A 22292-nucleotide genomic window follows, 5' to 3' on the forward strand; every position below is an offset into this window, starting at 1 on the left:
TTCTGTTTCAAAATGTTTTCACAGGGGTTTTTCAATCGCTTTTGAAATTCGTTTAGAAATTAAACCGTCACTGTCATCCTCTTCGTTAACAACTGGTGGATCCAGTTCCAAAAGTTCTTCATTTGAGAATTCTGGCTTTTATGCCAGTCGTACCTTCAAAACTAGCCTCTCGAGCCATATTAGAAATTTCACTTAAGTAGTTACTGTAGATGTCAATGTTGAAAAACGTAAAAATGCCAAAAATTCCAGGCCAATGTTGGTAAAAGTGGATATTGGCGTTGCCACAATGGCTGATATAGAACAGAAACAGTTTGTCTTTAAAGCTATATCAACCACCAAGTTCTATCATCAGCAGACTTCGCTAAAGTATTCTTCTACTACTTCAACGCTAAAAGTAGTTGGGAATTCAAACTACATTCTTTATTTTTGTCGTTAAGTATATTTAAAATCTGTCCTGGCAAAAGTACAATTAAAAAGCAAAAACGCTGAAGAGTTCATCGGGTGGGTCTTCAATCATCATCGGCTGACACGGAGGAGACTAGCCCTACCAGTCAAGATCTCCTTTTTTATGGGCATACCCTTTCTTTTATAAATAAAAAATAAGCAACGTAATCAAAACCTAGTAGATAATGTTGAATAGAATTGGAATTTTCATAATTATAAATTTAAAAAACAAATATAATCCCTTACCAAAACATTCCTTATAGGACCCCTAAAGCCTTAATTTTCCTACTTTTTAATAAAGAAGAGGCTTAGAGTCTTCGAATTCATTACTTCTAAACAGTTACATACTTATAAATACCACTTTATATACTGAAAGAGAATATATACTTACATTTGTCATATTATCTTATTCTATTAAGTCATATTTAATTCTAATTATAAAACAAGTTTATACACAAAAAAAAGGCGAAAACGTATTAGCCTGCCATTTATAAATGGATGAAAATGACGATATTGAGCCGGAAAAGCCCAGTGGCAAGAAGAAGATTATCTTATTGTTACTCCATGTGATCTTTCATCTTGTGTTTATTTCATATTTCATAGCGACTTCACTGGTATATTTTCAATATGGTAAATAATTCGGTGTTAGGAAGGAATCAATATATAACATTCAAATATCTCTAGATAGAATGTCGTCCGAGTGTATAGAGCCGGTGAGTGAAAATGCAACTGAGACGACACCTGATTTAATGCCTGAGGCGAATCCACCACCTGAAAACCGTTATAGACGACAAGTGGATGTAACTACAGCAGCAGATGCAGAGAAAAAGCCCTTTGAGCCAAATACACTGTGCTCGATTGATTGGTGCCATGGCTATGGATTTTTCTCCATTCTTTTCGTGATATTTTATGTATTCTGGATATATTATTGGCTCTTCAAGCCACTGGTGGGTAAGAAACTGTATGACGAAACGATTGAGCCGGCTGTCGACAAATGGATTACTTTTAGTCGCGGTTTGTGAGTCCTTTTTGAATTATTGTCAAAAGTTACATATTATGTTTCGATTACTCCTTTAGTATAGTATCGCTGATTATGACGCTTCTTGTGATTATATTAACACTTGGTTATCTCTTATTTGAATGTCGCAGCGATTTTAGGAAATCGGCAGGACTATTGGCACCTCTATTTTGTGTCCTTGTCGGATTTATATGTTCGAAACATCGCAGGTTCATACAGTGGCGAATCGTTATCCATGGCATATTGGGTCAACTGGTTTTGGGCATCATTTGTATACGCTTTGAATTTGGTAAAGAGATTTTTATGTGCATTGGCGATAAGATGTCGACCTTTCTACTCTTTGCTAATCATGGGGCTAGATTCGTTTACGGTGATCGCATCTGCGATGATTATGTCTTTGCCTTTGCCATATTGGCAATGATATTCTTTTCTAGTGTTGCAGTATCGTGTCTTTACTATCTGGGTATAATGCAATTCTTTTTGGGTGTTATCGGTTGGCTGCTAGAGGCAACTGTGGGGACCACAGTCTGCGAGAGCATCAATGCGGTGGGCACTGTGCTTCTTGGAATGTCCGAATCTCCGCTCTTGATAAAGCCATATATTCCCCTACTTACCGTTAGTGAATTGCATTCAATATGCGTTTCCGGTTATTCAAATGTAGCCGGCACTGTTCTAGGCGCATATATCGCGTTTGGTGTTCCTCCTGGCTTTCTATATACTGCTAGCGTTATGGCAGCTCCTGCCTCTTTAGCATTTTCCAAATTGTTTTATCCCGAAACGGAACAATCTCTTACCAGATCGGATAATATTGTATTGATTGAATCGTAAGTGAAGAAGCAATCATATTTAGTCATAGATTCATTTTTTAACGCTCCTCGTAGCCCCAGTTCCTCCATTTTAGATGCCATCATAAGTGGTGCAGCTAGCGCTTTAACCATTGTTTTGGGAATCGTATCCAACATTATTGCCTTCCTGTCGTTATTTGCCTTTTTGAATGCTGTAACTGAATGGATATTTGAACTGCTCGGCTTCAATAATATAACATTGGTCTATTTGCTTACGTTTTTCTTCGTACCATTGGTCTTCGCCATGGGCGTGCCAACTCATGATTGTCAACGTATTAGCCAACTTGTGGCCGAAAAGACATTTATCAATGAGTTTACAGCCTACAAGAATCTGGGCAAAATGATCCAAGAAGATCAAATTGATGTAAGTTTTTCATAGTGAACCATTCAACACGTATTCAGTTAGATAAATTGCTGTTTTTCCAAAATACAATCACTTTCTAGCCTTCTAGAATGGACAGATTAGTACATCGAGATGAAACTTGACCTCTTTTATAAGCAAAAACCTCCATTCCCTTCTTCCAAAACATCTTAAAGGAAAATTAAAAGTTAATTTTAAAACACACACCCATATTGCCGATATATGTATAACAACATGGCGTATACGTAATCAGAAAATGAAGATATTATTAATATTAATTGCTTATCAAATTATTTCATTTTTATTGTTGCAGCACCGAAGCGCTGGCATTGCCACATTCGCTTTATGTGGTTTCTCCAATCCAGCATCCTTGGGTATTCTAATAGCTAGTTTAAGTGCCATGGCTCCCGATCGACGTACGGATATACTTCATGTGGCTTTGCGAGGATTTGTTGTGGGCAGCTTTGTTAGCTTTACATCGGCCTCATTTGCAGGTAAAATCTGCTTCAATTATAAATTATCTACTTGCTAAAAAGAAGTCATTTATCAGGAATACTTATTCAAGAACACCAACTACAGAAATTGAATGCAAAAATGCTCGACTTTCAGTACTTGAACATGGACATTGGACCCCTTTTTCACTAATATATAATTTGAGAAATATAAAATAAAGCTGCCTAACAGGAGACGTGGCAAAAACAAAAGGAGACACTATAGGCCCTCCTGATTTCATTGGCGCAAAAATTAGCCTGTAGTTTTTCCTTTTTCGTTTGCAAAGTTTCCTTAAGATTTGACCACTATATAAACTATTTATAACCTTTTCAACGATTTTTTTTTGAAGTATAGATTTTTATTTGTAAGATAACCACAATGGGCAGAGTGGAAAAATTAGAGTAGCTAAAATTCGATCTCAATGATGGAAAACATTGATAAAGAGGAACTGACCTGCATAATTTGTATTATCAAACGATTATCAGCTTGTTAAAGAAAGATTAGGCAAAAAAGTGAATGTTTTTACACTGTCTCCCATAACACTGCACAACATCGAATGGGTCACACCACACATCACGTGTGATATGTATTCTATATTTTTATTTTTAATAATGAGTATCGTAATTTAAGGCCAAACTTTTTACCAACTTTAACTATTTCTTTAGGATGGGGTCATTCATTAATTAAAAGTTCCGATCTTGTTATTCAGTGTAATTTTAAGTGGACTTTTAAGCATAATTCCTAATCTGCGTTAGACATAGTGTACGGCATCTTATTGAAGAGAGTTTCCTAAAAATGTGAGATCTTATTGTGAGTACATTGGACATTAACCCGAACAAGTGTTCGCAATAAATTATCGTATTTTAGCTATTATTCCAATGGATATGGCATCTGACAGTCGATTGGTTCCGGCAAAAAATTGTACAACCCATTGCGATAAGAAGCTTATCAGAAGATTATTCATACGCGTGGCTTTAAATCTAAAAGACTTTTTACCATAGAAACAGAATAAGTTGGCTGACTGGAAATTTTTACACAGGTCAAGAATATATAAGGGATTTGGCCTTTGGAAATATCTCAATAATTTTCCATTATTATCGATTAAAAAAGTTTATTTACCTGTCGCGATCTTGTAAGACATATCTACACAGTAGAGAGACGGTTTATTGAACCTTTATCGTAAACGATACCGTTAACTGCTGCTGTAATACAGTTAGTCACACACTGGATGGCAAAATTAATAAGATAAGAGTCAAAACAAAATTCTTTCTCATTCCTACCACGACTAATAGCTAATCAAAATTCACAAAAAAAAACCTGTGCAAATGATACCTATTGTTTTTGTTGTAGTTAATAGGTAGGTAACTCCCTATCACCATTTGGGGTATTTCTTTTTGTATTGCCGAAATTTCATAGATATGGAGGAGTTCATAAAAAAAAGAAAATTAATGGGTGACTGTATTTGTGTGTACTACACACGTCGCCATCCAATGCCACAAATATCTTTATGCCATGTTAAAGATATCAAAGTAATAACATTTAATTTCGTACTACTTGAAATTGGGCAGTTAGTCAAATTCAAAGACCAGTCGCTTGTGGTTAGCCGTGGACGAGGGAGGACCAGCCAGCCAAAAGTCATCATGGGTGGACAAATGGATAACAATGTAAGAGAAAAAAAAAAAAAAAAAAAAAAAACCCCAAAACTCTTATCTTAATGAATAAAATTACTTGTGCTTCTTAGAACCTAATGTTATCCACTCCGAAGGAGGAGAATACCAATACCATAGTCGAACTGTTCGCGGGCAATACGAAAAGGCATAGGCAATTGCCCTGGTACTTTGCCCCCGCTTTCCTTCTACTTTGGTTGGCCCTCTTCTATGCTGTTGTCCAGCCGCTGTTCAATCACTTGCCAAAGGGTATAAGGATTGACGAGGAATCTGCCAAGCCTGGACAATTTGTGGCCGAACGTGCTCATGATCTGCTGCTTGAAATTGATGCCATGGGACCTCGAGTGGTCGGCGACGTGGCCAATGAAGTGACCATTGTGGAATTTCTTTTAAACGAAATCGAAAATATTCGTTCGGCCATGCGTGAAGATCTCTACGAAATGGAAGTTGATGTACAACGTGCTTCGGGTTCTTATGTGATCAAGGGCATGACAAATGTCTATCAAGGTGTACAGAATGTGATAGTCAAGTTGAGTTCAAGAAATTCGAATAGCACAGCGCAGTTGCTACTAAATAGTCACTACGATTCCAAGCCGGGAGCAACGGGTGAGTCATAGATGATTCATGTGGTTTGACATTTTTAATGAATCTCCTTTGGAAACTCTTCTAGGTGCTGGTGATGATGCGGCCATGGTCGTGGTGATGTTAGAGGTGTTGCGACAATTCGCCATTGCCGAAGAAACCTTTCTGCATCCCATAGTCTTTCTTTTCAATGGCGGCGAGGAGCAACCGATGCAAGGATCTCATGGTTTCATATCACAACACAAATGGGCCATCAATTGTAAGGCTCTACTCAATATGGATTCATGTGGCGCTGGTGGACGAGAGTTGCTATTTCAAAGTGGCCCCAATCATCCTTGGTTGATGCGTGTAAGTATATTCAGAATAGAAACAAAAGCATTTGCCGATATTTATGACTCGCGACAACCAGACAGTTTATCTAATCAATAATAACACGATTCCAATGTATGGGATCCGATCGGCATCGAGACGATCTTATCGTTTACAATCATTTAATTTTGGTTTTCAGTATTATAAACAAAGTATTAAACATCCATATGCTACCACATTTGCCGAGGAAATATTTCAATCGGGCATAATACCATCCGATACAGACTTTCGGATCTTTCGTGATCATGGACCCATACCGGGTAAGTGTCTATGGATAAAGTCTTTGAATTCGTTTTATTAATCATTCTAATCCAATTAGGTCTGGATATGGCAAGTGTTTATAATGGTTTCATCTATCACACCAAATTCGATCGCTGGAGTGCCGTGCCCCGTGATTCATTGCAGAATACCGGGGAGAACATTTTAAGTTTGGCGCGAAGTCTTGCCAATGCTGAGGAAATGTATGACACAGAGGTAAGAATGATTTAACTAAACTTAATTACTTTACTTAATCTAAAGTAAGTTGGGGTTTTTCTTTAATCTTTCTATTTTAGTCCCACTCTGAGGGTCACTCAATTTTCTTTGACTTTTTGGGATTGTTTTTCGTCTACTACAAAGAGTCGACGGGCACAGCTCTGAATATGTCCTTTGGTCTGGGTAGCATACTTCTCATCTGTGTTTCCCTGTGGCGTATTTCGAAAGTTTCGTGTGAAAAAGTTAATGTGATTGCTGGTGAATTCGGAATACTCTTTTTATTGGCAATCCTTGCCTTTGCACTTGCTTTCTGCTTTCCCCTACTTATGGCCGTACTTTATGATGCCGGTTCACGTTCCATGACTTATTATACCAATTTTTGGCTCATTATTGGCGTTTTTATTATCCCTTCGGTTATTGGTTTGGTATTGCCCATGACCCTTTACTTGACTCTGAGATCGATGGTAAGACAAATCAATGATGAAAACTATATTTAGAAATTCAACATTTATTTCTATCTTACAGGATAGAATCTCTCAGGCATTTCGTTTGCAAATTGGACTTCATGCCTACAGTACCCTCTTGGCCATCCTTTGTATTGTTATGACCATTTTGGGTTTTCGCAGTACTTACCTATGCATGATAAGCTTGTTCTTCTATGTAGTGTCACTTGTTTTCAATTTGTTGACCAAACTTCATGATCAAGGTAGGTTATTCTTTAAGCACTTTAAGCACTTGTTTTAAAGTTTGGTACTAGAGCTCCTTTGTATCTATATTATATAATGGTGGCTTTTGGTCTTAGTTAGTCTTAAGATAAAAGTGAAAAAGCTGAAGCTTGTTGACAACTTCCTGACAACTCTTTTCTTAATTATCTATTGATTTCTTCTCAGGATATTATTGGGCCTTGCCTGTTGTGATCAGTCAGATTATGCCATTCTTATATCACACATATCTATTCCATACAATTTTGGTAATTTTCGTACCAATAACTGGTCGTAATGGTACGAATATGAATCCCGATTTAATAATAGCCATATTATCTGCCTTTGGCACAATATTAGCTTTGGGTTTTGCGGTAAGACATAGAGAAAAAGCTGTTGAATGGAAAAGGATGAAGAAACTAACAGACTTGAAATTTGTTTAATTAGATGCCTCTGATCAATGTGTTCCGACGACCGAAGTCCATTATTGCAGGCTTGGCTGTCACAATGTTCATTGTCTGTATGATTTCCGTGTCACATGTAGGTTTTCCCTATCGAGCGAAGACAAATGTGATGACAGTTGACTCAATGGTAAGAAATTCGAAAACTAACTGGTCACCCAACTAAAATAGTTTCAAATTATTAGCAAGTCAATCGTAGATTCTATGAGTATGATGGATCTTTGAGTCTAGAGGATTCTGGTTACTATCTTCACTTGCTGGACAGGCGAAGAGATGTCCCTCTGCGTGAGACCATGGACCTTAGCAATGTACAACGTGTGGGTGATACTTGTGGCGATGAGTTAATGTGCGGCATTCCCTGTTATCGCTGGTGTTCGGATCGAAACGATGCCCTTTGGTTGGCACGCAATGAATTGGTGGAATTACCCTATCCCACAGTCTTGGAACTGGTGAACAAAACCATTTTGGAGGATGGCTATCATGTGCGCTACGATTTCCGACTGTCTGGTCCACCGAACATGTTTCTCTTCGTTAAGCCCAAGGAGGGTGTGAAAATTGCCGAATGGTCTTTTGATCAAACCATGTTGACCAGTCCATCTACGTATAAGCCACCTTTACAAGTTCTAATTACCTATGGCAGCGATAGCTCACCTCTCGAGTTCTATTTCAAGCTAACGGTGTGTATTATCAATTAACTTAACTTTAATTAAGTTAATACGTTTGTTCTTTTTGGTTACTCACAGAAAAGCAATGGCAATTTCGATGAGCCTGTATTCGAGTTTGGAGTCTCGGGACATTATGTGGGCCCCCAAGTCATACGGGATGCTTTGACCACGGAGTTCCTGGCTTCTTTGCCGGATTTTGCCTACTCCATGCAATGGCCAAGTAGCTATGAACGACATATCTATTAATAGAAATTTGGATATTACTAATATTACATAAATTATTAAATTTTCTATTATTGCATTAGGAATAAAATTTTAACTTTTTTTCGAATTGATTAATATGGTACCATTTATTTTTGCCTTATTTTAATACTACTATTTAAATTAGATAAATCTGTTGTCATGTCGTTATATCACTTGCAAGTTGTCCGTTGAGTCATAAAGTTGACTTATTCCGAAGCTGGAGTCCTCCTCCTTCTTATGATTGTCCTCCTCTTTTTCCTGTTGTTGTTATTATTTTTATTTCTTGACCTCTTGACTTTCCTCCTCCATTTGCGAACAGTTTTCTTTTTGCCCCCTGAGCTGGGAGTGGCCGCAGTGGTTGTAGTTGCTGTGGCACCAGCCTCCGTTGTATCAGTTCCACTTGCCGCCGGAGTGGTTGTGTCTGCATCGGAAGCGGACGTGGTGGTGGCCTCAGTTGCAGCTTCGGTGGCTGCTGCAGCAGCCTCTGCCACGCACTCGGCATCAGCTGCATTAGCCGCATCCGTGCAGTCAGTACAACCCGCAACTGTTGCATCCGCCGTGCAGGTAACAGCCTCACTTGGAGGCAAATTGACCAGGCAGATGCCCAGGAGAACAAAGCTCAGAATTGCTCTTGTTGTCTTCATGTTGATGAATGATATGATTCAACTTGAAAAGTGTCACCTTTTATAGCAATTTCAAGCATAAAGATAGGCAAATAATTTCAAATATTAGCATATTGAAGATTTGGCATCACCCGCTGAAGAACTAGTTATACCTTTTTGTTTGTCAATCAAACAAATAAATTTGTTTCAATGTATATTTAATCAACTGATATTTATTATTGTTTACTTTGAGGCACACCTGTTTTTAAAGAATTCTTATTAAATTCTTATCGAATGTCAATATGCCAAATTCAAGAACCTACAGGTAGGCCTAATTCTTTAATATTAGATAAATATATATACTAGGGTATTTAGATTAAATCAACATAAATATCCAGCGTTGTTTGATGATATATTAAATAATAAATAATATCTAACCTAATTTGATCAATTATATCCATATTATGATAGGGATATTTTACGTGACCTTAGTTATTTTTACAAATTGTAAGGGCGAATCTGAGCAATTTTCTTTAATTTGTTCAACAGGAAAATATCTGTTATTTTATTCTTTTACCAACAATTTTTCGACTAATATTTAAATTAGCGAGACAGAAAATCCACATGTCTTATCGTTTTCGATACCAATAAATTGAATCAAATGGAATTGTACTGTTCAACACTAACAGAAGCGTCTGTTATCGATAAATCGCCTTTAAGTGCCACCTCCAGAGTCTACTTTGTTAACAATGAGTTTGCAGTTTCAATAATTTCTTTTGCTTTCATCAGTCGACCGGAGCACATCATTATTCTCTAGTATTTCTTTTCTTGCAATGGAAAAAGCTATGTAAGTTATGAAAAAAAAGGACATGCTTAAAAATTAAAAGGATGTCCACTGAAAAGAATATTTTTAAAGTACTTTTTTGGCATATGCGATTAGCCGTTTCGATCAGATTTTGAAAGCCTTTCGAGGTAGTGAAGATGGAACGAATGTGGAAGAAAATGTGGAGCCCGAGGACACAAAAAAGTAAGTTGGACATTGACATCTCAGCAAATTGCAACAAAAGCCTGGCGTATTTTCTTAAATAGTGTGCTAGGACAAGAGAATCCCGAATTAGATGATCAGCAGCAAGTTAAATCTGAGGAGGAGGAGGAATCCAGCTCACCCACTCCTGGCTTTGAGGGCTATAGCCCTTTGAAACGCACATCGTTGAAACTTTCCAATAGTGCAAATTGGAGTGGCAAGGAAAACATCTTTAAAGTGGGCCATCATACTTCCCATTTTAAGTTAATAACGTGGAGTTGTAGCCCTCTAATCTCCAAAAACTATCTTATGGGTGTACCGGGGATAAGCAGCGAAATCAAACTCGCATTGAAAAATTTAAAATTTTGCCCTGATAGAGCACAGTTTGGTCAACGCTATGCCTGGCCACATTTGGCCTCTGGTGGCTCCATGATAATGATTGGTCACGAGAAAAGAGGCAAATCCTGGTCGTTTATACCGATTCTATGTCAACGTCTATACGAGGCAACGCTGATAGATGGACCACCGGATTGGACTGGACCTAAATGTATTATGCTAGTCGCCAATCCTAAAGAAATTCTGAAAGCATTTAATTTGCTGCTGGAAATTTTAAGTTTTTGTGCTTCTGATAAAATTAATACTTTTGTTACATTCGAAACGCCAACGGATATGAATGATGTGATCACCAAATTATCCAAACCCTGCGGAATTTTGATAACCACAGTGGAACTTATTATGAAATTAATTAAAAGAGGGAAGAAAAGGAATCTGAAAATTTTTCAACCCAAGGCCTTACGTTGCCTAATCCTGGACAATATTGGTGATATGTGGCATCACTCACCATTGAGTACCATCGATGTGCTAAGATGGCTAACAGATAAGTTTGTTTTTACCAAGGAACAAACGCAATTGATTATCACAGGACGCCTATGGATGGATGATATAATGAAGTGTCAAATAATCCCACAGCTCTCTGATGTATTGCTTATTCTCGAAGATGGTCTGGAGGCCACCATATATGGTGGCATCAAGCTAAGCATAAATTTTGTCACCCAAGAAGACTATCGGAGCGGTGAGGCCCTATTAAAAGTTCTCTCAGGTAGGGACTTATCCAAGGAACGCATTGTCATCGTCTGCTACCAAGCGTTCGATTGTCTTCAAATACAAAATACTCTAATGTCCCATGGTATTCCCCATATTAAAAGCGGTGAAGAGCTGCAGGAGACCAAAACAGGCATTATTATTGCCATCGATAATATGCTGTACAGCTTGAATTGTGGACCAGTTGATCTTTTGGTCAGTTATACTCTAACTCACACTTGGAGTAGATATAAACAGCGATTTAATTTGTTCCATGCCAATTACACGACACAAGTAAAAACTCCTGGCGAAGCTCTGATTATTGTAAATCCATCCCAAATGGAGGAATTATGGTTATTTTGCGATTTTCTATTCAAACATGATTTGGATGTGCCACAAAATTGGCTGGATCGTGTCTTTGATTGCCGTTTGGAAAAAGAGAAAGTAGTGCCACGACGAAATGCTAATTTATGCCAGCAATTTGTCTATTATGGCAACTGCTATAGACGCCGATGTCGCTATCGTCACATGATGACATCGGATGAGGTGAAGCCAGCTAAACATTTGCCCCAGCTGGGTAAAATTCACTTTCGTGTTCTGAATGTAAGTGGCAACTCAAAGAGCGGGGCAGGGGTAATTCAGTATATCTCATCTCATAATCCTTTTGTTCAATCTTCCAGGTCCTATCCCCCAACAGTCTGTCTATAAACATCGTAGATGAACCTTACGATGAAGATAACTCTTTAACCGATTTAGATGACAGCATTCAGGCATTCTATAAAGATGCGAAAAATCTTATTAGACATACAAATCCCTCTTTTGGCGACATAATCATCATTCATTTTAAGAATCATTACGTGCGTGCCATGATCATTTTCATGAAATTTGAGACTATAGGAGTCAAGCAATTGGATTGGGGCACTGAACATTTTAGCACATCTGCGGACCAACTATTCGTATGTGATGAACGCTTTCGTCATCACAAAATTCATGCTATCGATTTAATACTGACTGGAATTATACCACAAAGTATGGATCGCAAGTGGAACGATGAGGCCAAGGCCGCGATCCGTTCAAGGTACTTCAATTCTGATGGTACTCCAGAGCGTAGAGCAATGCTTCGTCAGAGAATTTACTCGGCTGTCGTTAAATTTACCTTTAATGGTGCCATTCATGTGGATACTATATTTAGTCCCAAATGCAAGGATATGAAAAAATTTGTTTTATTTAATTTTTGGTGTTATGAAGATAAGATGGTCAAAGATCGGCTTGCAAACATTTCGGCACAGCTAAACGATGCGAATTAAAATTTATATCAACAATTTGTTCAATTTATTGAAATAAATCAATATTTTTCTCACAAGGACTTGTTAAAAAACATATTTGTAATTTCATGTGTTAATCATAAAATAAGTATATATAGTATATAGGTATGTATTATAAAATTAAGTATAAAATCATTTTGGAAAACTTAGACGACAAATAGCAAGGGGGAGAAAGGGTAGATGACAATTAAGGAATCAGAACAGATACAATTTTATAATTTGGCAGCTGATAAATGTCGAACAAAGCGATTTTAATCCTTAAACAAAGAAGCAAATAACAAACAAAAGAAAAAACATTCCAAAACCCCAACAGAAAGCAATTGTGTTCATTTGATGCTTTTTTTAATAATTAGTACTTGCTCCAAATAATCATGATTCTATTAAAAAGAAAATCTAATTTTTTATATGGTCCCATTTTAAAGTTTAATCTTGCTATCTTAATGTTAATATTTAAATTAAATAAATCTGTTGTCATGTCGTTATATCACTTGCAAATTGTCCGTTGAGTCCTAAAGTTGACTTATTCCGAAGCTGGAGTCCTCCTTCTTATGATTGTCCTCCTCTTTTTCCTGTTGTTGTTATTATTTTTATTTCTTGACCTCTTGACTTTCCTCCTCCATTTGCGAACAGTCTTCTTTTTGCCCCCTGAGCTGGGAGTGGCCGCAGTGGTTGTAGTTGTTGTGGCACCAGCCTCCGTTGTATCAGTTCCACTTGCCGCCGGAGTGGTTGTGTCTGCATCGGAAGCGGACGTGGTGGTGGCCTCAGTTGCAGCTTCGGTGGCTGCTGCAGCAGCCTCTGCCACGCACTCGGCATCAGCTGCATTAGCCGCATCCGTGCAGTCAGTACAACCCGCAACTGTTGCATCCGCCGTGCAGGTAACAGCCTCACTTGGAGGCAAATTGACCAGGCAGATGCCCAGGAGAACAAAGCTCAGAATTGCTCTTGTTGTCTTCATGTTGATGAATGATATGATTTAATTTGATAAGTGTCACCTTTTATAGCAATTTTAAGCATAAAGAAGTATTAGCATATTGAAGAACTAGTTATACCTTTTTGTTTATTAATTAAACACTTAAATTTGTTTCAATGTATATTTAATCAACTGATATTTATCATTGTTAAGATTAAATATTTACTTTGAGCTACACTTTTTTTAAGTATTTATATTCAATTGTTATCGAATAATTACAAAAAAAAAACCAAGCTAGGCTCATTTTAGAAATCAAAAGTCAAGCCACAAGAAAAGGAGACTTTCTTAGATCAAGAAAAATAAATATACAAATGTTTTTCGAAATTGTAGCGGTTTTATAATCAGCTGTTACTTGGCATGGTCCGAAAAGGTTGGCAGCGCCAATGATAAACTGCTCTGTTAACTACAGCGTCTGTAAAGGGGCTGTTAATAATCACAACTCACCCTCGGTAATGAAAAAACATTTGTTCAATTGTCTAAATTTGTTCCGTCATAAATAATTACTTAGTTTTTTAGCCACAGAGTTTTTACCATTTCTTGAGATTTTTGTTTTATCTGACTTAAGTAGTGGGAGCAACCCATTTGTTTCAAGTTTTTGAATTAAGATGTCATATGGTGATTGGCGCGAAAATTACGATAGAATAGTTATCGATAGTATCAATAGTGACGTTATGTTTTAACCACTACATTGAAACCTCTGGCCACTGTGCGTACGTCAGCTGTCAAAACGAATCACAAAATTTTCACGGCTTGCTTCAGTTTTTCTTATTGGAGGTTTTTCACGTTTTAATTACCTTAAAGCTGAAAATTAATTAACTAACATATGGTTTTCGTTTAAACTGATCTAAGTGCATAAATGTAGTCTGTGTGTATTATAAGCGGAATAAAACCAGCCAAACAACAGCCAACTGAAATAGAGTGTGATTTACAAAACAACAACAATAATCATGTCATTTGTGGGCGGGGGTGGTGGGCAAGATGTGCACAAATTTGTCGAGGCTCTGCAAGCAGATTTCAAGACCCTTTCGTTGGAGACAAAAAAGAAATATCCTCAGATAAAAGAGGTAAGTCTGGCTGACGTGTAAGGGCCGCTGACTCAGGGTCAATTGCACGGTTAGACAAGTGGGGGGTGAAAACGCTTTTAGGTGCATTCGTTGAGTATGGTGTTAATGGGGACACTTTTGTATGTCTACCTGTTTGTGCTACGCAATTATGAAATTGATATGGAAAAAGAAATAAAAAAGAGCACAACACGAGAAAACAAGAAAATTGATTTTCTTAGAAATTAATATAATGAATTTCTTTATGGTTTTTCAATTTCCCTCACCTCTCTCCAATTCATTAGGCATGCGAGGAGGCAATTTCCAAGCTGGCAACGGCCGGTAGCAGCCAACAGAATTCGGTCTATTACACCGTCAATCAGATACTCTATCCCCTGGTGCAGGGTTGCGAGACCAAGGATTTGAAAATTATCAAGGTAAGAGAAGGATCCATATTCATATTTCGTTTAGAGGTTCATATAAATTTCTCATTTTACAGTTTTGTCTGGGAATGATGCAAAGGTTGATAACCCAACAAGTGGTAGATCAAAAGGGTGCCCTCTATATTACCAATGCTCTGTGGACATTAATGGAACACAATATCGAAGAGGTTAAGGTATTGCAAACAGTAACCCTTCTTCTGACCACCAATACAGTGGTTCATGGTGATACCTTGGCCAAGGCATTGGTTCTCTGTTTTCGTTTGCATTATACCAAAAACCCAACAATTGTAAATACAGCAGGAGCTACCATAAGGCAGTTGGTATCATTGGTATTTGAGCGTGTCTATTTGGAGAAGGATTCAGTACAGCCCAACAGCCTGCAACAGCAGCAGCAATCGAATAATGGCGCCGGCACTGGCACCACCGGACAAACCCCCGAAGCTGACGCACAATCCGATAGCCAGACTTTTGCTTCGGATGCCTTTTTGCTATTTCAAGATTTGGTCCAATTGGTCAATGCTGAACAGCCTTATTGGCTAGTGGGTATGACCGAAATGACTCGCACCTTTGGGTTAGAGTTACTCGAGGCTGTGCTAACCAATTTCAGTGCTGTGTTCCATGAGAGCAATGATTTTCGTTTGCTTCTCAAGGAGCGGGTCTGTGCACTGGTCATTAAACTCTTCTCACCCAATGTAAAACATCGCCAGCTGCCATCCAACAATCAAAGTGGAGGCGGATCTGCTGGCGGAGGACCATCGGTGCCATTGGAGAAACCATATTTTCCAATTAGCATGCGTCTATTGAGGCTAGTGGCTATTCTTATACAAAAATATCACACTATATTGGTAAGTAAAAAGATACAAAAAAAAATACAATATATCGTGAAATAAATTATATTCTTTTCTACAGGTCACTGAATGTGAAATTTTTTTGTCCCTGATCATTAAATTTTTGGATCCTGATAAACCAAGCTGGCAGCGAGCTTTGGCCTTGGAAGTTATTCATAAATTAGTTACACGTTCCTCATTGATTGCTTTCTTCTGTCAGTCTTATGATCTGAAGAACCATGCCACCAATATTGTTCATGACATGATAGCTGCGATGGGAAGTTATGTGCGTTATAGCCTATTTAATGCCTCCGCCATGATGAATGGTGGTCAACAAAATGGTGGAAGTGTTGGCAGTGGCAGCGGAGGAGGCGGTAGTGCCAGCTCCAGTCAGTCAAGTGGTTTGTCTTCATTGACAAGCAACAATCAATGTGGCTTTATGTTTCGCGGAGCGTATTTGCCACTGGTGGCAACATTTGCTCCAGGATTACCCAAAGCTGTTTAGTAAGTACCTTTTTGTCCTCGAAAAAGATAAAACCTTCACTCTTCCCTTATCTCTTATTTTTTTCCTTGTTTAGTCTGGAAATGCTGGATAAATTGGATGCGCCTCATATTCCCGATAGCTATGGAATTTCAGTGGGTCATGCCATACTCTTGGACATTACCCGCTCCATTGGTGGGGTTATACAGCGTACACCGGAATTGCATCCAAGTCACAATATGGCCATTATTAGCGAGGAAGAGCACAAACCTTTGTGTTTGCAATTGATTAATTCAAGCTGGTCTGGTCTATTGAGCGCTTTTTTACCATTGGTGGAGACTTCAATTGACGAATCGACCACGGATAACATTTTAAAGGCTATGCAGAACTATGCCGCATTATGCGGCATGTTGGAGCAATTTCAACCCAGAGATGCCTTCATTAAGGCCATGTGTAGATCATCCTTTCCGCCACACTATGCTATGTCCATATTTGCCAATATCAACCAAACCGATGGCGATGCTAGATGTAAGTTTTGCTTTTATATCATACCAAGGGTTGCTAACTAATCGAGGGTATAAAACATTTCAGGTCACCAACGAAATGGCAGTCAGGATTTGAGTAGTCAGTTTATTAACAGTTGTAATGCTGCTGACATTGGTGATTTTCGTCCACAAATTGTTGCCGTTGGCACTCCTCTACCTTCTGCTTCCTTGCCGCATAGTGTTATGCAAGCTCCCGTAATGTTGACCACCAAAAATCTCCAGTGCATGCGTGCCATTCTCTTTTTGGCACACAATAATGGCGGCATTTTGGGTTCTTCATGGCACATTGTTCTGCAAACGCTACAGCATTTGGTTTGGATATTGGGTCTCAAACCCTCAACTGGTGGCAGTCTTCAGGCCATGCCCAAACCAGCGGTGGAAGCAAATGTTGGCATACAAACAGCTGTTATGGCCGATCTTCCAGTGCTGTCGCAAATGTTGAGTCAACTTTTTGAATCCAGTCAATATTTAGATGATGTGGCCCTTCATCATCTTATTGATGCCTTGTGCAAGCTCTCCCATGAGGCCATGGAGCTGGCCTATGCCAATCGAGAGCCATCTCTATTTGCTGTGGCCAAATTATTGGAAACCGGTCTGGTCAACATGTCACGCATTGAAGTACTATGGCGACCTCTAACCAATCATTTGCTGGAAGTTTGCCAACATCGTCATATCCGCATGAGAGAATGGGGAGTGGAGGCTATAACCTATTTGGTGAAATCCGCTTTGCAATTCAAGCACAAGCAACCATTGAAAGAGAATATGGAACTACAAACTATGCTATTGAGTCCACTCTCCGAGCTCTCGACTGTGATGCATGCAGATGTCAGACAAAGGCAATTGGATTGTGTGCTCCAAATCTTGAATACAGCTGGTGAAATTCTGTCCTTTGGCTGGCCAGCCATCATAGAAATCATTGGTGCTGTCAATGAGCATCATGGCGAGCCATTGATACGCACTGCCTTCCAATGCCTGCAATTGGTAATTACCGATTTCCTTACTGTAATGCCTTGGCGATGTCTGCCGCTCTGCATTAGCACAGCTGCCAAATTTGGATCTCAAACGCAAGAGCTAAATATTTCCTTGACGGCCATAGGACTGATGGTAAGTCAAATAAGTAACTTCTATTAGAGTTATCCCTAATACTCACTTCTTTTGCAGTGGAACATTTCGGATTTCTTTAATCAAAATCAAGACAAACTCATGTCCACTCAATTGCAAGATGTTGCCATTTTACCTGATTTCCCCGGTACAGTCAAAATGCCGCAATTCGATAAATTATGGATGTGTCTGTATGCTAAGTTGGGTGAACTTTGCGTGGATTTGCGTCCAGCAGTGCGTAAATCTGCTGGTCAAACTCTATTTTCTACTATCTCGGCTCATGGCAGTCTATTAAATCCACCCACATGGCAGGCTTTGGTCTGGCAAGTTCTCTTCCCACTGCTAGACAATGTTCGGGCCCTGAGTAGTTCAGCTAGCAATGAGAAAGTTGATGCCAGTGGCAATATTCTAATACACCATTCGAGGAATACAGCCCAAAAACAATGGGCCGAAACACAAGTCCTTACTCTGTCTGGAGTATGTCGAGTGTTTAACACAAAGCGTGAATTACTGGAGATGTTGGGTGACTTTGAACGGGCCTGGTCACTAATATTGGAATTCATACAAAATGCAGCACTCAGCAAGAATGGTGAAGTCTCTTTGGCTGCCTTGAAGTCGCTGCAGGAGATTATGTATCACAATTCAGCAGAGCGAGCCCTCAAACATCCTCAAGTGGCCCAAGAGAAGGATAATGAAATTTGGACGGTTAGTCTTAAAAAAACATTATAGAATCGTTTAAATTGATTCAAAACATTTCTCTTTTAGATTGCCTGGAATATATGGCTCAACATTGGCATGGAGAGCACCAAAATGTCGACAACTGCAACAAAGCAGCAGACAGGAGGAACTGCTGTCACCTCTGGCAATGGAAGCGGAGATAACCAAGAAGACTACTACATTCCAAGTCAAGCTTTTCTTACGGCTCTTATACAAATCTTTCCCGCGATTTTTCAACATATACAAGTCAGGTATGAAACGATTTTGAAAACGGGGAATTCCGAAATGAATTTAACCTTTTGTATATGTACTTAATTAGATTCAGTTCATCGGACTTTGACAAATTCTGCACGGTGCTGACCAATGCAGTTTGTATACCTGTACAAAGTGATGCTGTTCCCTATATAATGTCCACTGTATCGGATACTCCGTTGATTCCCCTGCATGATGGAATACTCGATTGTATGGAACTGATTCAGAAGGAGGCAACCAAACAGAATTCTGAAATAAGTCAACTTATACCCGCCATTTTTCGCCAATTGTTAATATTTAGTAAATTTGCTTGTGCCCCGCCCACATTCCAGCAGAATGTCGAACATAAATATGCCAAATCCCAAGGACATTATACAAATAATGCTTCTGTTGAAGTGGTTAGCATGAATTATATACCATTTGGCGAGAAGGCCATAACAATTTGTGTTAAATTGTATCAGAGCACAGCCACTGAAGAGACTGTGGTCCATGAACAGATCCTTCACGATATTGTGAAGGCTCTACGCACGCCTTTGGCTATGAAATATAAATGCCTATCGTCGAGCACCTGGAAATTGGCCATCTCCAGTTTGATTAGTGTTCTACATACGGGCTTAAAGGTGGCCAGAGCGAAGCCACAACATTTTGCCAGTCTATGGGATGATTTGGCCGATACTTTGGATAAATTTCTGTTTCCGGCCAGTGTGTGCACCGTTGAGGATCGTGGTCTTGAGGAAATTGTCTTGGATGAGACCATTGATTGTCAGGTGATTGAGCTTCTGCGCGATGAGGTCTTGCCACATGCCCATGAGATGCCGCATCAGTTTATAATGCAAATTGTGGTACTGCTTAACAAGGGCTCTATACACTCGGCTTCCGATACGAATATATGCTATGAATCTGATTGGAAATTGCGAGAGATATTTGCCAAGACCTGCTTTGAGACTTTGCTGCAATTCTCGTTGCTAGAGGATCAAACAAATACGACGAATAACAATCGCCTTAATGCAAATCTGTTGCCAGCAACAACAACAGGTGCAACTGGAGCTGGAGCTGGTGGTAAAGATTTTGCTGGTCGTTTGGCTGTGACTGCCCTGTTGCATCGCTTTCAGGAAGTACTTAAAAGGTTTAACGATGATGAGCGACAAAGTGGCAAGTGTCCACTGCCCAGGTGAGTTTATGGTCAACAATTTTGAGACAGAAAACATTTAACTTTTATTTCAATTCCAGATTCCGATTGTCGGAAATATCGTTTGTGCTCAAGGCTATTGCTACGTTGGTGGTTTCAATGAAGAAAGCGCCAGCCTCTAAAGGTAAATTTAACATAAGTTTCTATTAAAGCAGATTCACTATATAATTGCCCTTAATCTTTTGTATTTTCAAGTTAATAAACCAGCCTGGGATCAATTGATTGGTCTGTATCCGTATCTGGTAGACTGCACCACAACCACATCGCCTGAAGTGTCGCGATCGTTACGCGAGGCATTGCTTCAATATACCGATCTACTGCAGGCACCACGCCTCAATGGAGCTCCATCGTTAAACGCAAATGATAATGCAATACAATCGAATGGACAAGAGTGAAAGATATTGAATATGCCTTTTGGAAATGGCTTATTTAGTTGATTATATTGTCTCTATTTGTTTTAGTTTACTAAGCAAAACGCCGTTGGAATATACTTATTATTATTATATACAATATTTATTTTGTGCATAATTTTTAAATGTTATTAATCTAACCTATACATACATATACATACATGCATATATGTATACATACATGAATATCTATATTTGTAAAACTATTTGTAGTAATTGAGCTAAATGAAAGGGAAACAACTAAAAACCATCTGCTTAATTATATACACATACAATATAATATAATGAGAGAGTATTAAATCTTACAAATATGTCTAGCTAGCTTGGGCAGATTCCTTTAGTACCTTTTTGAGATGCAAAGACAAAGAACTATATACATACATACATAACTCCTATATGTACACTATTTCTATTTGTGTAGAGCATTTTAATGAAAAAACAAAAACAAAAAACCCAAAATCTTATTGTAGACTTTGCGTGTTATCTAAAATAAAAATAATATTACTTAATCATGATGCAACCAAACTTTGTAGTGACGTTTTTAAATAAAGCAACAATTATTATATTATTAAAGACGATAACATACACATTTATTTATGGCGTCATTCACAAAATGACCTAAGCAAACGACAAGTGGCATTGCAATCTTATCGCCGCATCCGCAATAGAGTATAACTATCTCTGACTATCTGCTATCTAACAATATGTTTGCTTAAACTAAATACTTACTTATTTAACAGCCCTGGAAACCATATCTTAAATAAATTTATATAAATATGGTAGTCAAATATGCTTGCTATTTGACAAAAGAGCAACAAAGCATTTTCCATTACTTAAGTTTGCCATGTGCGATCAAATGTTGACAAGCTATTCACATATGTAGAAGTGGTCCAACAACATGGAAACAATAACAAATATCCCATTTATCCAGCAGGGAATGGAGATTTATATCTTTGTTATTGGGAGTGGAAAATTCTTTGACGATAATCCGACGCTGCTTTATTCTTGCTATGAGCTGCATCAACAGTTTTATAGACTTTTTCTTTTCCAAAATTTAACTTTACTTACTTTTTACTTTTCAGGCACTTCATTCAATATCTGCCTTTTTTTAATTTCTCAAAAATCAACGTAAATATTCATTGTTTAACCTGAAATAGCTTACTAATGAAATGATTGACTAACCTTTTTCTCCATTCAAAAAGGTTCATAAATATAAGCGTAAACCGTAAAAAAGTAAGCATTATCGTATGTCCTGTCGGATTTGGCTAGATCAATGCAGAATCCTTCTAGACCCTTAAAACTTTGTGCTGAAATTAAGCCTATGGAGATTTTGCAGTCATTTAAGATCTCAGCTTCAGCTGGATAGGTTGATTGGCTCGATAGAACAAAATTTAAGTTGAAAATATGCTTTAAATGAGTCCGACTAAATCACAAGGACTCTATTACTAAAATTGGTAATTAATAGAAAAAAAATTCAGCTTACCCAATTTTCCTTCTCTCTCGTTTCGTGCCTATCTTATCGAAATTTAAACAGTTTAATCTAAATAAAATTTTTATTTTAATTTGTATTTTGTTGTTTTTTTTTCCTTTTTTGTTCATTTTTTTTGTTTTGTTGTTGTTTTCATTTTAATCGGTATAATAAGTATAATAACATTTTTTTCTTGTTGTTGTTGTTCTTGTTTTCATTATTATTATAATTATTATTACTGTTAATGTTTAGTATTTCTTTTTTTTTTTTTTTGTTTTTGTTTTTCTTCTTTTTAGTTTTTTTCTTTTAATATTAGAATTAGGCAATCGAGTTTAATACTACCTTCGTTTTAAATATTATGCAACGAATTTTTTTTTTTTATGAATTTTTTAAATGTATATATTTAATAAACTCATTTCCGTTCTGGCTAGGCAACATTTTTTTTTTTTTTTTTTTTTTTTTTGGTTTTTTTTTTTTTTTTGGGATGCCAATACAT

At 37.9% G+C, this 22292-nt stretch overlaps 6 protein-coding genes across 10 annotated transcripts; 4 read left to right on the forward strand and 2 right to left on the reverse strand.

Annotated features, from left to right (window-relative positions):
• Positions 1-826: 826 nt before the first annotated feature.
• Positions 827-3401, forward strand: CNT1 (Concentrative nucleoside transporter 1). 5 transcript variants are annotated; one of them, XM_068295468.1, is made up of 6 exons: positions 827-1074; positions 1129-1462; positions 1522-2286; positions 2344-2671; positions 2982-3162; positions 3219-3401. In XM_068295468.1, exons 1-6 carry the CDS (start codon positions 939-941, stop codon positions 3311-3313), a joined length of 1839 nt encoding a protein of 612 aa, XP_068151569.1. In that variant the 5' UTR covers positions 827-938; the 3' UTR covers positions 3314-3401. The 5 variants fall into 5 exon arrangements, with proteins under 5 accessions (XP_068151569.1, XP_068151570.1, XP_068151571.1 ...); XM_068295469.1 differs by having other exon boundaries at positions 2982-3158; XM_068295470.1 differs by having other exon boundaries at positions 1594-2286.
• Positions 3402-4776: 1375 nt separating this feature from the next.
• LOC137581099 (endoplasmic reticulum metallopeptidase 1-like) lies at positions 4777-8410 on the forward strand. The gene is made up of 11 exons (XM_068295267.1): positions 4777-4824; positions 4902-5433; positions 5498-5757; positions 5918-6038; positions 6098-6252; positions 6333-6716; positions 6778-6958; positions 7143-7327; positions 7401-7544; positions 7600-8091; positions 8158-8410. The coding sequence occupies exons 1-11, from the start codon at positions 4801-4803 to the stop codon at positions 8323-8325; spliced, it is 2646 nt and encodes an 881-aa protein (XP_068151368.1). The 5' UTR covers positions 4777-4800; the 3' UTR covers positions 8326-8410.
• A 77-nt stretch (positions 8411-8487) lies between these two features.
• On the reverse strand, positions 8488-8966 carry LOC137580779 (prophage side tail fiber protein homolog StfR-like). The gene is made up of 2 exons (XM_068294898.1): positions 8640-8966; positions 8488-8580 (listed from the first exon to the last, which is right to left on the reverse strand). The coding sequence occupies exons 1-2, from the start codon at positions 8964-8966 to the stop codon at positions 8488-8490; spliced, it is 420 nt and encodes a 139-aa protein (XP_068150999.1).
• Positions 8967-9643: 677 nt separating this feature from the next.
• Positions 9644-12335, forward strand: LOC137580780 (putative ATP-dependent RNA helicase SoYb). The gene is made up of 4 exons (XM_068294899.1): positions 9644-9771; positions 9865-9951; positions 10014-11631; positions 11709-12335. The coding sequence occupies exons 1-4, from the start codon at positions 9758-9760 to the stop codon at positions 12333-12335; spliced, it is 2346 nt and encodes a 781-aa protein (XP_068151000.1). The 5' UTR covers positions 9644-9757.
• Positions 12336-12862: 527 nt separating this feature from the next.
• Positions 12863-13308, reverse strand: LOC137580781 (salivary glue protein Sgs-3-like). Its single transcript, XM_068294900.1, has 2 exons — positions 12982-13308; positions 12863-12922 (listed from the first exon to the last, which is right to left on the reverse strand). Exons 1-2 carry the CDS (start codon positions 13306-13308, stop codon positions 12863-12865), a joined length of 387 nt encoding a protein of 128 aa, XP_068151001.1.
• A 718-nt stretch (positions 13309-14026) lies between these two features.
• On the forward strand, positions 14027-20853 carry mon2 (Mon2 homolog, regulator of endosome-to-Golgi trafficking). The gene is made up of 11 exons (XM_068294966.1): positions 14027-14387; positions 14669-14800; positions 14863-15651; positions 15716-16137; positions 16212-16642; positions 16706-17763; positions 17821-18465; positions 18526-18728; positions 18797-19900; positions 19960-20042; positions 20114-20853. The coding sequence occupies exons 1-11, from the start codon at positions 14271-14273 to the stop codon at positions 20311-20313; spliced, it is 5184 nt and encodes a 1727-aa protein (XP_068151067.1). The 5' UTR covers positions 14027-14270; the 3' UTR covers positions 20314-20853.
• The last annotated feature ends 1439 nt before the right edge of the window (positions 20854-22292 follow it).

This window comes from Drosophila tropicalis, unplaced genomic scaffold, assembly GCF_018151085.1.
Source record: "Drosophila tropicalis isolate 14030-0801.00 unplaced genomic scaffold, ASM1815108v1 contig_845, whole genome shotgun sequence".
Classification (NCBI taxonomy): domain Eukaryota; kingdom Metazoa; phylum Arthropoda; class Insecta; order Diptera; family Drosophilidae; genus Drosophila; species Drosophila tropicalis.